Below are 15,937 nucleotides of genomic sequence, written 5' to 3' on the forward strand. Positions count from 1 at the left end.
TCAACTGAATTTCAATCCTACAGAAAATTTCTTCTAGGTAACTTATAATCACCTTTAAAAAAAGATGATTACAACCTATATATGAAAGAGTAAAGGACCAACTAACAGCAAGAACACTTCTGGCTTGAGCGCCTGGGTGGCTCAGTGGTTAAGCTGCTGCCTTTGGCTCAGGTCATGATCTCAGGGTCCTGGGATCGAGTCCCGCATCGGGCTCTCTGCTCAGCAGGGAGCCTGCTTCCTCCTCTCTCTCTCTCTCTGCCTGCCTCTCTGCCTACTTGTGATTTCTCTCTGTCAAATAAATAAATAAAATCTAAAAAAAAAAAAAAAAAGAACACTTCTGGCTTATGGAGGGCAAATTTGTCTTACCAGATATCAAGATTTATTATGCTGTAATAATAAACACAGTGAGGTGTGGGCCCAAGGACAGACAAACAAACAAGTGGAATAGAGAAGAACCATGATAGGGAGCCACACTTGTAGGAAACTTTGGTATCTAATAGGGCATGATGTTAGAATAATGGTTAAAGTAGGAAGAATTTAAAAAACAAAAAACCAGGAGCTATGAAGTTAAAAAATTTTTTTTCCATTTGTCACTTGTCTTTGTTTATGATTATACAACAGAGAGTGGATGCTAAAAAGTCATGACTGCTTTGCTGCTGAGTTGTAATTTCAGAATAAATAAAAACTTTTCCGATTCAACAAATACTAAGCATAGAAACTTATTTCAGATTATAATTTGCTAAATGGTTTTCTTGGGGATAAAGGAGTCTACCATATAAATGCTAAAGCAGCTCTTCTGATCCTAGGAATCCATAAACCTTCTAAAAAGTATGTAAAGGGTGCCTGGGTGGCTCAGCTGGTTGAGCATCTGCCTTCGACTCAGATCATAATCCCAAGGTCCTGGGATTGAGCCCCACATCGGGCTCCCTGCTTGGCGGGGAGTCTGCTTCTCTCTCTCCCTCTATTGTTCCCCCTGCCTGTGCTCTTGCTCTGTCAAATAAATAAAATCTTTACAAAAATACAAATAAAAGTACAAAAAGAATGTAAAGTTCTGAGTGCATATACATATTAAGTATTTTTATGTGGGGAGGCTCCAGAGTTTGCATTATCTTCCTAAAGGACCATAAAGATTCCACACACACGCACACACAAATAAATAAAAACCACTATAGTTAAGTAAACAAATATTTAGGTATAATAAATTATCATCAGTAGATACTTGGGAAGAGAAAAAAGTTTCAGCTAAAAGGAAGAAAACGGATATTCACATTTTATGTGCCAATTAAACTTTAAAAATATATTTTTAAATTCTGAAATAATTATAGATTCATAGGAAGTTGCCAACATAATACAGAGTGGTCCTGAAAACATTCATCCAGTTTTCTCCAGTGGTAACATCCTTCATGATTATGATACATCAATCACAGGAAATCAACATGGATACAACCTATAGACCTTACTCAGATTTTTTACCTTATTTAGTTTTTATACACAATCATTTGTTTTTTTTATACACAGTCATTTGTTTGTATATATGTAATTCTATGCAATTTTATCACATACCTAATACTGCCACTATATTCAAGATACACAACTACTTTATAACCATAACACAACTCCCTCATACTACCACATTATAGTCTCACACCAACCACTAATCTGTTCTAGTTTTTAAGAAAAACATATTTTTAAGTATTCTTAATATTTACATAAACTCCCTAAGTGCATGTACATATGTGTATATTATATGTAATATATGTATATATACATACACACATCCATATAAATATATGTACACACATATATATGTGCATATATACAATCTTAAATGCACAGATAATTTCTATTAGAAAATACTTTAAATCCTTAATAGGGATTTGCTTCAAATAACAGAACTGAAGGCATCAAGGGAAAAGTAAGTCTTTTAATTCCTCTTTTTAACCTTCTATACATTTTTAATTGTATACAATCAACACATTTTACTTTTATAATTTTTTTTTTTGTAGAAAGATAATGCTTTTTTTTTTTTAAGATTTTATTTATTTATTTGACGGAGAGAGATCACAAGTAGACAGAGAGGCAGGCAGAGAGAGAGAGAGAGGGAAGCAGGCTCCCTGCTGAGCAGAGAGCCCGATGTGGGCCTCGATCCCAGGACCCTGAGATCATGACCTGAGCTGAAGGCAGCGGCTTAACCCACTGAGTCACCCAGGCGCCCGAAAGATAATGCTTTTAAACATCCTTTGTGTAAGCTTGATTTTCAGTGGCCAGATTTGAGAAACCACAAGTTCACAGTAATGCCCTTTAGACACTTGTAGAGAATATCTAGCAACCTAGGGATGAAAGCAGGGAAAGGAAATTGTGAATGAACTGACAGGAAATCAAATTTGTAATATGCTCTGCTAGATCCCAGATTTTATTCTGTAAGTTTGGTGGACCTCTTTCCACAAAGACGTTGTAGGTACACATAGTAAAATACTTCTCTGTTAGCAGCAGTGGCAATGAGATGCAACTTCAACAAACCACTGCTAAGAATATGTAATATATGGGTAAGACCACAACTCAAGGATCAGAATTACCGGTCTTCTGATTCTCATTAAGCCATATACTAGATATGTGACCTGAGTAAGCTGACTATTTTCTTCAAGCCTCAATTTCCCCATTTGTAAAATGAGCCTATGACAATATTCACCATCATTACAAGGGTCAGCCAGTTTTACCAATGGGGAATACCTACCAGAACCACTTGTCCGTGTAATGGAAGTTATAAGCCTTATTATCTTTAACGATAATGGATAAATAGATACTAAAGCAATGCAGTGAAAATACCCAAATTGGAAGTTTGTAGACATGGAATCTTTTTCCTTAGGTATTTCAAATTCAGCAAGTCATTTCTACTTATTGAAGTTCAATTTATTTACTTATAAATAAAACTTGCCCTGCTTTCTTATGATCAAATAAAGAACTATGTGTGAAATTACTAGAATATTCAAAGCATTATAAAACTAAAATGTATATAAAAGCCAAAGTACTAGAACTAGGAATGGAAGAAATGTTCTGTGAATTTAAAAGACAGGCATAGGGGTGCGTGGTGGCTCAGTCATTAAGCATCTGCCTTCAACTCAGGTCATGGATCCAGATTCCTAGGATCAAGCCCCACATCAAGCTCCCTGCTCAAGGAGAAGCCTGCTTCTCCCTCTCCCAGTCCCCCTGCTTGTGTTCCCTCTCTTGCTGTCTCTCTCTGTCAAATAAATAAATAAAATCTTTAAGAAATAAAAAAAAAGGGGCGCCTGGGTGGCTCAGTCAGTTAAGCGGCTGCCTTTGGCTCAGGTCATGATCCCAGGGTCCTGTGATGGACCCTCATATTGGTCTCCCTGCTCGGTGGAGAGTCTGCTTCTCCCCCTCCTTCTGCCTGCTGCTCTGCATACTTGTACTCTCTCTCTCTGTCAAATAAATAAAATCTTTTAAAAAATAAATAAATAAAAAATAATTTAAAAATTTAAGAAAGAAAAAACTAACAGACACTTTAGAATTAGCTGAAGCCATATTTGAATCCCTGGAAGTAAGAAGATGGGGCTGGAGTCAAATTAGCTTTGTTAGGGCACCACCGACATCTTCATTTGTAAAATGGTAATGGAAGTAGCACCAACATCCCAGAGTTGTAAGGATCAAATAGGATAATGCAGGTAAAGCTTTTAGAACACTTCTTGACACATAGCTCCCATATTTTATTATTATTGTTGTTATTGTTATGCCTTAGTTTCCTTAGCTGTAAAATGTGGGGTAATACCTACTTAATAGAGTATACAAGAAAAATAAATAAAATATTAGTAGGGCATTCAAATAATACTTTCATGGAAGCTGACTATAACAACAAAATTAAGACACGTTGTCCTAATATCTCTAATCAAATAATCTGTCTTTTCCAGAACATCCTGTATTGTTGTATTATTTTTTAACTTTAATTTTATTATTATTTTATTACTCTTCTATTATTTTTCATACACAGATTTTCTTTCATTTTTCATCAAATTCATTTTTAACAAACTAACAATCACACTTCAGAAAATTTACTAGGTTGGGCAAATTTACTAGGTTTTCTATGGGAGGAGCCCATAGAAAAAACAATGATTTCCTTGTTTTCCCTCACATAAAAAACTCGTATTAAGGAAAGCATTTTCAGATGGAGTGGCCATTATCATACATATCAAACATATTAAAAGAGACATTTCAAAAAACTGCATTTAGAAAATTTTAACAGTATTTTCAATAAACTTAATGTAAAATAGCTGAATTCCAAGTCAAGAAACAAGTTACTACTTCACAGCAAAATAAATACATTAGAACCTACAAATATTACTGGGAGTGTTCTTTCAGTTAATTATGGTTTAGTAAAGAAAAGAGAAAAATAAAAAATGTCCCACCCTACTGCTTCACTATCCTTTTTTCTCCATCTCCCTATCTTTGGATAAAATGGAATCATTAAAAAGACAAGTAACAGTTTTTTAAAACCAAGTTACTAATTGCTATCATCTACTTTCTACTATTTAGTATTAACATTAAATTTTAAAATATTCCCCTATCCTCTTTGGTGGCTTGTTTTTTTGTTTCTGTTTGTTTGGTTTTTTTAATGTCCTATGAGGAGCCCATAGAAAAAACAATGATTTCCTTGTTTTCCCTCACATAAAAAACTCGTATTAAGGAAACCATTTTCAGATGGAGTGGCCATTATCATACTGCAATTCACTGGTCTAGATAACTCCAATAACATCAGTTCCAATAAAATGACATTTATTTTACACACACCTGTATGACTGACTTTTAGTTCTTCTAATTACCCAAAAGTGAAGTCCAGTAAGAATTTTTTAGGATGTTCTACTCTGGACTCTGCAGGAAAACTTACTCTCTTAAATTCTATTCACACAGAAATTAGGTAAAGAGTCCACCATGCTGGGCCATGAATAGAATGCAAAGCCATTTTCCCACAAACAAACCTCACATACAGGCAAGTTACTAATTTAACACTGGAACTAAGAGGTAATCTGTTTTCCCAAATAGGTTATCCTTATTAAGAGTTAAACTGAAAGAATATGTCAAAACAATTCAGCTATGCCCTAGAAGATCTAAGAGGTAGATCAACAACAAAGGACATGTCACTTTCTTCAACAACAAATAACATGTCACTTTCTTTCAGGGACTTACTTATTTACTAAGCATTTTGGGCTAATGACCAAAGACCTGTCAAAAAAAAAGATTATAAAACAATTTTAAAATATTGGCATTAAGATGGAAAATGAGGCTTCTTTAAGTAAACCAAGGCCTGCGTCTAGTTAACTGCCATGCAAGTGTACACTATATAAAACCGTTTCAAATAGGAAAATAGAATTGACTCAAGAAGACAAATGTCAGTACTCACTTTTTTATTTCTCGGAGCAACATTCGGATAAGGATGGTCTGAAGTGGTTCAACCATCAATTTTCTCCACATATCCAATGCTAGCTGCCAGGAAAAATAATCAAGGATGAATTACCTATCATTTGTTTTTAACATTTACTAAAATGTTGAAAGACTTTTTAAAGTAAAAAGACACATCAAGTATTTAAAACTAATATTTCAAAAGTCAAATGAAAATTGAATATACATAAAAAACAAACTTCTAATTTAAACTAAAAATGAGTATCAAACTTGTACAAAAAACAGAATTAAGGTTTGAACTAACTGAATCTGAATTGAATTTAACTGAATTAACTGAAAATCTTAAAGAAATACTTGATTTGATTTTTATAAATCATAATTTATTGATTGTTAAATGCCTGATATTATGGAAAGGTTGTAAAAATGCTAAGATTAAGAGAAACAAAGGAATTATGTTAAAGTAATTTGGCTGTTGACTGATTTTTTTTTTTTTTTTTTTTTTGGTCAGGGATAGAGGGAGAGAGCAAGAGCGAGCACAGGCAGACAGAGAGGCAGGCAGAGGCAGAGGGAGAAGCAGGCTCCCTGCCGAGCAAGGAGCCCAACGTGGGACTTGATCCCAGGACGCTGGGATCATGATGACCTGAGCCGAAGGCAGCTGCCTAACCAACTGAGCCACCCAGGCGTCCCATGTTGGCTGATTTTTAAAATTATAAAACCTCTCATACAAACATAAAGGGTAAGTCAATTAAAAGAATAATAAAATACATTCCTGTACTCACAACCCAGTTTAAGAAACACAACTTCCCTATTACCAGTGCTCTGAATGTCCTCCTACCTTCCCCTCAGAGGTTCCCACAACCCAGAATATTATGTAAAATCATTCCCTTGCCTATAATTCTACCAAATGTGTACATATCCCCACAATTTTTTAAAATTTTAAGTCCCATATAGTTAACACACAGCACTAATTTCAGGTGTACAACATTGTGATTCAACAATTCTAAATATTACTCAGTGCTCATCAAGATAAATGTATTTTTAATACCCTTAACCTATTTCACCCATCCCCTCACCCACTTCCCCTCTGGGGAGTGAATGAACATTAGTTCATTCCCTATAATTAAATCTGGGTTTTTTTTGCTTTTGTTTTTTTCTCTGACTTAACATGGCATTATATACTCTAGATCCATGTTGTTGCAAATGACAAGATTCGTTTCTTCTATGGCTGAGTAATATCCCTTTGTAGATATAGACTACATCCTCTTTATTCATACATCTATCAATGGACACCTGGGCTACCTGCATAATTTATATTGTAAATTATGTAAATAATTTGGTACAATATATACAGGGGTGCATATGTTTTTACAAATTCATGTCTTCATTTTCTTTGAGTAAATACCCAGTAGTAGAATTACTGCATTATAGGATATTTCTATTTTTCATTTTTTGAGTAATATCCATTCTGTTTTCCATAGTAGTAGCCATCAATTTACATTCCCACCAACAGCCCATGAGGGTTCCCTTCCACATCCTCATCAAAACTTGCTATTTCTTGTCTTTTGGCTACTAGCCATTCTGACTAGTGTGAGGTGATATCTCATTGTGGTTTTGACTTGCATTTCCCTGATTATTAGTGATTTGAGCATCTCTTCATGTGTCTGTTGGTCATTTGTATCTCTTCTTTGGAAAAAGAAAAATGTCTATTCGGGTCCTCGGCTCATTTCTTAATCCAATCATTTGGGTTTTTTAATGTTGATTGTATAAATTCTTTACATATTCTGGATACTAACCCCTTATTTGATGCCATTTGCAAATATTTTCTCCCATTCACTGGGTTGCCTTGTTTTATTGATGGTCTCCATTGCTGAGGAAAGGCTTTTTAATGTTGGCATATCCCAATAGTTTAATATTGCTTTTGCTTCCCTTGTCTGAGGAAATACATTCATAAATATGTTGCTAAGGATGATGTCCAAAAGAATACTACCTACATTTTCTTTTAGACATTTTATGGTTTCATGTCTCACTTTTAGATCTTTAACCCACTTTAAGTTGATTTTTGTGTATGATATAAGAAAGGAGTTGTTCCATTCATTTGCACGTAGTTGCGCAGTTTTCCCAACCCCATTTGCTGAATAGATTGTTCTGCATTGCATATTCTAGCCTCCTTTCTCATAACATTAACTGACCATAAAAGCATGGGTTTGTATGCATGGTACTTTATCTTGTTCCACTGATCTATATGTCTATTTCTGTGTTAGTAACATTCTGTTTTGATTACTACAGCTTGTGAGGTAGTTTGACATCCAGAATTGTAATACCTTCAGTTTTGTTCTTCTTTCTCAGGACAGATTAGGCTATTTCAGGTCTTCAGTGGTTCCATACAAATTCAAGTTCTGTGAAAAATGCTATTTGTATTTTGATAGGGATTACAATGAATTTATAGATTGTTTTGGTATATCCTTGTGTTTTTAACTGGCATCTTCTTGTTTGAGGCTGGGTATCTTTTCATACGTTTATTGTATATCTTAGTTTTTTTCTGTGAAATGCCAATTCATCTCTTTTGCCCATCATTCAGTTGTATTTATCTTGTTCTTAATAAAAACTAGGAGTTCTTCATCTATTATAGAAATTAAACCCTTGACAGTTTTATATATTACAGACATAGTTTGTGACTTGATTTGAGTTCCTTTACAGTGTTTTTTTGAGTAAAAATAAATTATATTTTAATGTCTCAAAGTTATCAATCTTTTCCTTTATTGTCTGTATTTTTCTTGTCTTTTAAGAACCTCCTTACCCTAATGTCAGGGATGTGTGTGCTCTTATATTTCCTTCCAAAAGTTTTTATGTTTTGCCTTTCATATTTGAACTTCAATATATATTTCCCATAAAGAGTATAAATTATTCCTGTATCAAAAATTGATTGCTCCTCTGTTTCCAACATAATTGCATCTATACAGCTATTAGTCTGGTTTTAGCCTCTTTATTCTATTTCCCTGGGGTAACCTTATTCTGATCAATTGGTAATTCCATTTCAAATAAGTAAAAGCATCTGCCATCCCACAGGGTCCATTCTTCAAGTTTTCCCTTATTTTTTGTTTTTTAAATTGCACAAACAGGGAAAAAGGTGATACAAAAGAAAATGAGATGTTATAGCTACAGTAGGAGCACAAACTAAGAAACCTTTTGAAAGCAAACTGAGGGGCTATCAAAATTCAGTGTGTGCTTGGACCCAGAAAATCCACTTTGGGTACTCACTCTAAGAAAATTTCTGCTCATGTACAAAGATTTATATATAAATGTTAACTCCTTAAGCATGAAGATTTGTGTCTACTTTGTTCACTACTGTATTCTCAGCATACAGAAAAGTGCCTAGGACACAGAGGGATTAAAAATATATTTAATAAATGAATAAATGAACAATGATATTCACAGCAGTATTGTTTATTACAACAAAGAACTGAACACTAAGAAAAATAGTTTAATAAATGATTAAGAAATTATTCTATATCCCTACTATAGAATACTGAACTCTCAGAAAAATAAACTTATGTGCAAAGAACTAGACACATTAACCAAAAAACAAAACAAAACAGGCAAGAAATACAAGTTGCAAGATATATGGTATGCTATCATTAGGGTACATAGGATATGATACCATTAATGTTTAAAATACAAAATTAAACCATTACATGCATAGTATAAGTTTTTATATATAAATGCACAAGCAAAATTCAGGGAAGACATTGTTTATGGTGATTTCCTCTGAAGAGTGAGCTTGATAGTGTTGGTGATAAGGGACAATTATTAAAATATTCACTTATAATCCTACAAACTAAAGCAATTATTATTTCCCACTGAACTGTTACTCTACATCCTTTTTCCCTTATAGTTTTATTCCTATTAATGTACTGTGTCCAAATTTTTTCATTAAATATTTTCGCCTTTATTAAGTTCCTATGAACTATTTTTTGCCTTCATAACAAAATTGTACTGTACGTATTCATCTATGTATGGTTTTTACTATTGGATATTAGACATTTAGACTGCCTATCCATTAGTCACCCTTATTATTAACAATGATCGCAAGGAATACTTTTTTTTAAAAGATTTTATTTATTTATTTATTTGACAGAGAGAGAAAGTGTGTGAGCATAAGCAGGGGGAGCAGCAGGTAGAGGGAGAAGGAGAAGCAGGCTCCCTGAGAGCAGATGCAGGGCTCGATCCCAGAACCTTGGGATCATGACCTGACCTGAAGGCAGATGCTTAACCAACTGAGCCATCCAGGTGCCCCACAAGGAATACTCCTAAGTATTTAAACTTTTCCCCCCATTATTTATTATTTTCACAGTACAGATTACCAGATATGGGACTATCTGGTTAACAGTACTGCACATTTTAAAGTCTACTGAAAGACAATGACAGGGGTGCATGGGTGGCTCAGTCGTTAAGGGTCTGCCTTCAACTCAGGTCATGATCCCAGGGTTCTGGGATCGAGCCCCACATTGGGTTCCCTGCTCAGCAAGAAGTTTTCTCCTTCTTCTCCCACTCCCCTTGCTTGTGTTCCCTCTCTCTCTCTCTCTCTCTCTCTGTCAAATAAACAAACAAACAAATAAATAAATAAATAAAATCTTTTAAAAAAAGATAATGACGAATTTCTTTCCAACATGATTATTCTAAGTAAAATTTGTACTAATGCCACATCTTAGCTGTTTATTTCTTTCATTAACTCACCACAATTTCACATTAATTTCTGTACTTATCTGGCATGATAAGTACATGAGGACAGAGACCTTCTGCCTGTTCACCACTGCATCATCAGTGTGTGACTACTCAATAAATACATCTTTATTGATTGATGATGATTTACTGACTGATGAATAAACAAATACTGTACTGGAGTATTTCTTTTACAACCAATGTATGTTTTCTGTAACTTTCCACATTTAAATTTACATTTTACCTCAAGAATCTGAAAGAAATACCTGACCTCCACGCTTCATTGTTTTACTCTGAACTTCGTTAATTACATTTTAAATTAAAATAAATATGTTATATCCATAAATCTGTATTTCTTCTCTTTTAGGATCTCTTTTAAGCCTAGGGCCTTTGCACTTTTTATTTATTTATTTATTTATTTATTTATTTATTTAAAAGATTTATTTATTTATTTATTTATTTGAGAGAGAGACAGTGAGAGAGCATGAGCGAGGAGAAGGTCAGAGAAGCAGACTCCCCGTGGAGCTGGGAGCCCGATGTGGGACTCGATCCCGGGACTCCAGGATCATGACCTGAGCTGAAGGCAGTCGTCCAACCAACTGAGCCACCCAGGCGTCCCTGCACTTTTTTTTTAAAGAGAGGGAGCATGCAGGACATGAAATGGGGGGAGGGCCAAAAGAAGAGGGGGAGAGAGAGAGAAAATCCTATGCAGGCTCCACATCCAGCATGGAGCCTGACACAGGGCTCAACTCCACAACCCTGAGATCATGACCTGAGCTAAAATCAAGAGTCAGATGCTCAACCAACTAAACCATCCAGACGCCTTGACCTTCACACTTTTTAACTACAACAATCTCAAGAGTATGTTCTAAATACTCTTGGAAAATATTTTCTTAAAGACTTTTTATGAATTTTTCACATAGTGGAACTATTAAACTGTCACTTATTCATCTATTTTTAATTTTTAAAATAATACTAATTATATCTCTTCCGTTCTCATCCATGTAAAGATTCTTAGGAAATCGTTGCAGTATTTTATTAACATTTATGATGTTTTAAATCTTGACAATTTTAAGACAGTCAACATTGTATCCTTAAAATAAAGGAAAATCAAATTCCCACAATATATATATTAAAACACTCTCACATCTGCCATTCAGGTAAAGAATTTCCTACCTCTCCTATTTCCATAAGTGGTTCATTCATATCTACACCACCATAGCCATACTGAAGGTCAGCTTCTGTCAATTTATTCTTTTTAATAAACTGTGTGTTGAGATACCTGAAAAACAAATATAGTACCATGGACATTATATTAAAATCAGGAGGAAAACAATTAACTTGCAACTTGAAAATAACAATTTTAGGGTTATATAAATCAACTATAGAAGAGTGTGGTAACATATCCAAAGAAATTATGCAGAAGTAAGAAATACAATTTAAAAGGATCAAAAGTATCAGCCAAAGGCTAAGAGCAAAAGAATAACCTCTAGAGTAGTAGAGGAAAAGCCTATTACTTCAGTCTCACTTTTAAAAACTCAAGGGTTTTGCTCTAAAAATTTCCAGTACTCATATAACCCAACAGCTAGTACCCAAGGTGCTTCTACAATCCTTCTGCATATAGTTTTCACATTCCCAGATTCTTCTTGGTAAGTCAGGATAGTTCACTTCGCAAGGAATTAAACAAAGAAATAGTTAAAGGTAAAACTCAAGTCCGTTCTTCAATTTATATCTATCACCAGGAAAAGATGTAACTTTTCATTTTTAAACAACAACAAAAAGAGATCACAATTAGTAGGTAAGAAAATAAAATAGACTGTTATATACAGTAAGAAGTATGGGCAAAACTGACAAATGTAAAATCACTTCGTCCACCCAGAGGAAAACAGCTTTATAATGTCTCAACACATTCTAAGACTAATAGCTGTATTGAACTCCACAAATTATTGAGTTGAATATAGAGTTCTTTATAGGAAATAAAATGTGTAGAAAGGGCTCAAAATGTTATTGCACTCACTTTTCGCAATCTTAGATTTCACTATAATGCCTATAATGCTCACCACCTAAAAATACTGATTTGAAAGGTTCTGCCATGTGTAAATAGCTATAGACAACACAAATAGGCAATAACCACAAACTCTCTAAAGTGAAACACTTTCTAGCTTTCACTGCATCAAAATGAGAAGTCTACTTCATGTCTGCAGACAAATGAAACTGGAAACAAAGACAACAAAAGACTGCATAACTTCACAAACAACTCTAGGAGACAATGAAAAACACAATTCCTGGAATTAACGCCAAAGCTGTATAGATACAACCACTTACACAAGTTGCATTCCGACACCAACTGACTACAAGCCTCTAAACTCCAAGGCTTAAAACCCTGGTAACTCCCTTGGACATCTTAGTCTCTTCTACCCATGTTACAATGTCCTATTACATTTTTCCTCCAAAATGCCAATTCATCCTTCCTCCCATCCTCTCCAGTAGTACATCCTCCTAATTTCATGTTGGGTTTTCAACCATGCCTTTCATCTGAAGAAAGGGAACAGGAATGAGACAGAAATAAGAGCTAAAGAGAGAACATCTGGGCTACCTGGCCTCAAACAGGAATATATAAATTGAAGAGATATTTTAACCTCTGGCCTCTGTCATTCAGGTCTCAGCTCAGACACACTTCTCTCAGGCCTGACCTGAAACCAAGCCAAATGAACTTTAACTTCTACTCCGATTTAAGTAACTATATATAACTGTTTTATATTCTTCACGGTACTTACTACTTTGTGAAATAAATCCAATTCTTTCATTTGCTTACTTGCTCTGTACATCTGTCGCCTCTCCAGAATATAAGAACTACAAAGCAAAGACCTTGCTTACACAGCATCCAGAACCAGTGGCAGGTAAATATGAAGTCCTCAAAAAATACTTCCTTGATGAATTACTGAATACATAAATGGACAAAATTCCAGACAGCAGGGATAATAAAAGCTAATATTAGAATACAAACTTAGAAAAGCAGCCTGGAGCCAGATCATAAAAACACAAATGCCAGGAAATAAAAGTAATCACTAACATTTACTGAGCTCGTGTCACATGTCAGGCATACCCATAAGCATTTTATATGGCTGCATACTATGAGCTAGATAAAGTGTGGTATTATCGTAAGATCCTCCTTTTATATGTAAGAAAACTGCAGCTTAGAAAGCTTAAAGAACTTGCCGATGGTAAATCTGCTAGCAAGTGGCAGAGCTGGCACAGAAATTTCACAAGTTCTCCCTCACTCATTCAACAAGTAATGACCAAGCATGAATTCTAAATCAGGTAGTGTGCCAGGCCCCAGGGACAGAAAGATGAAAAACAAAAATGTGGGCTTCCTGCACAGAGTTTACACATCTGGTAGAATATACAAATGTAAACAAATATAATATTTCAACAGTGACATGTGTTCCCTGAGTAGTGGGACTTTGTCATATCTTTACCATTTATATGTACCTTCCTTTATGCATCCTTCGCACCAAACCAAGTTTGTCGCACCAAACCAACACCAAAAAAGTTTCTTTTTTGGTCTGTGGTACCATGCCATTCCAGTAATCTCACTAAGAGATTAGAAACATTTACCTCTCTTCCTTCCATTTCACTCCTTTAATCAGCTGCTTTTCATGTCCTCTGAAACTGCTACTCACACTCTCCCATTACTTTCCTTCTCTCTTCCAATGCCTCTCTGCTTGGATCATGTGCAACACTCCCATGACTGGTCTCTACTTCCTGTTTCTGCCATCTCCAATTCATCTAAAAATTACTCACCTATTCAGAATCCTGAGTAGCTCCTTTATACCTACAGAGTAAGTATAAACTTCTTAGGATAGCGGTTTGTTAATGCTGAACGACCAGCTGCTAGATCTGCAGAGGTCAGGAATCACTATTCCGTTTCAAAGATCTGTATGCATATTCTTGAGCCAGCATACTGCTTTAGTGGAGCTTTATGTCTGATATCTGACAGGATAAGTCACTATTCTCTTTACCTCATGGAATAAAACAAACTTACAATTAACTCTATCTTTCTCATTCCAGATTTCTACTCTTGGTGTTAAGTTTAAGCTTGATAGATAAGCTTTTAAAATAATTTAAAGATTTAACTTAAAATGTAAATAGCACAATTTTTTCATTTTGATGTGTGGATACAATTCTTAATTTCTGTCATTGGAGTATTTTACAGTCAATTTTACTCATCACACATCTGTTTTTAAATTAAGACATACATTCTAGGAAATCATAAAAGAAATCAGGTTCCAATAATTTCTTAAAATATTTTATACTCTACCACACAGGCAATATCTTGCTGTTCTGCTCACATATAATTCAGTAGTTTTTATAATTTTTATAAATGTTTTTATAATTTATTTCATCAACAAAGTATTTAGTAAGTATCCTTTGCTTTCCTGGAACATTAGCACTGACAAAATTAAATAGTACTTGATAATAAGGAATAGCCAAAAGTAACTTTGAAGCCTCAGAGAAACCAAGCATTTCAATCTGTCTTAGGAAATTCCATTACAAAATTGTTCTCATGCTAATACCTACTGGATTTCAAGAGTTGTTAGTTCTCCAGTTAATATCTTATGTACTCCACTTCAAGAGCCAGCAGGATCTAAAGAGGTATGGAGTACTGGGAAACGTTGAGGCAGGAATATCATTATTTTCTTTAAAGTCAGAATCCTTAAACTACCTATGCTAATGCATATCCATTTTATAAATCAGTCAGAATAACGAAGAGGCTAGAAATTACTTGATAAAAAAATTTAAAAATACTTTTGAAACAAAAATGAATTTTTCCTTTTTATTTCTTGATTTATTTTTTATTTATTTCCTTACAGAGTATGATTAAAAATGATAGCTAGCCTTGATAACCTCAGTACCCCACAATTAAAAACTATCATTAAGCAGTTTTCATCTAATTACTGCCAACTATATCCTCTATGAAAAGGATCTTACCATCTATACTACCAATATAATTAAATAAATGATGATCAGCCACAGTGGTCAAATAAAATTCTCTATAAGTGAACCCCAGGAGCCATTAGTTCTAAGTCTTTGATAAAGACAATGGAAGGTTACTAGGTGATTTCAGAATGATCCGATCTGCATGTTAAAAAAAATAACATGAGTTCAGTAAACAGAAAAAATTTGAAATCAAAGGCTGGAAGACTGCTTATAGGGACTTATCATTAACAAGAGAAACAACAAAATGCTTACAATGCAAAGGAAATAATGAATTTAAGAGACATTTGGAGGACCTGACCAATAGGTAGAGAGGATAATCATAATGAATCATAAATGAAGAAAGGATAACTGAGGCTTCCAGCATCTACGTCTGGATATACAGTACATATAATAATATACAGTATTATTTCCAATTAAAGTTAGTAATACTGGGGCACCTGAGTGGCTCAATTGGTTAAATGTCTTAACTCCTGATCTCAGCTCAGGTACTGATCTCAGGGTCATGAGTTCAAGCCTTGTATTGGGCTCCACGCTGGGCATGGAGCCTACTTAAAAAGTAATAATAATAAATAATAAAATTAATAATACTGGGAACAGTGTGGATGTAAAAGATAATAAGCTCAGTTTTGAAATCTGCAGTTCTACAACGTACCCATGGAATACCCTAAAGGAACAGGCAGGCTAGGTAAAAAATACTCTGAAACTTGGGCCACCTGGGATAAGCCCATATTTTGGTGGTTAGCAGTATATAGGTCATAGCTAAAACCAGGAGAAATTGAAATCATTCTAGAAAGAATGCATAGTT

General features: G+C 34.5%; 1 protein-coding gene across 3 annotated transcripts in view; it reads right to left on the bottom strand.

Moving 5' to 3' along the window:
* The window catches only part of CUL2 (cullin 2), a 101,956-nt gene that overhangs the window by 44,729 nt on the left and 41,290 nt on the right, over positions 1-15,937 (bottom strand). For all 3 annotated transcript variants that reach the window (XM_059404394.1, XM_059404393.1, XM_059404395.1), the window contains exons 5-6: positions 11,308-11,413; positions 5,414-5,496 (exon numbers count right to left, since the gene is read on the bottom strand). In XM_059404394.1, coding sequence (XP_059260377.1) covers positions 5,414-5,496; positions 11,308-11,413 — 189 coding nt within the window. The remainder of the gene's footprint in view (positions 1-5,413; positions 5,497-11,307; positions 11,414-15,937) is intronic.

This window comes from Mustela nigripes, chromosome 6 (assembly GCF_022355385.1).
Source record: "Mustela nigripes isolate SB6536 chromosome 6, MUSNIG.SB6536, whole genome shotgun sequence".
In the NCBI taxonomy this organism is placed as follows: Eukaryota; Metazoa; Chordata; class Mammalia; order Carnivora; family Mustelidae; genus Mustela; species Mustela nigripes.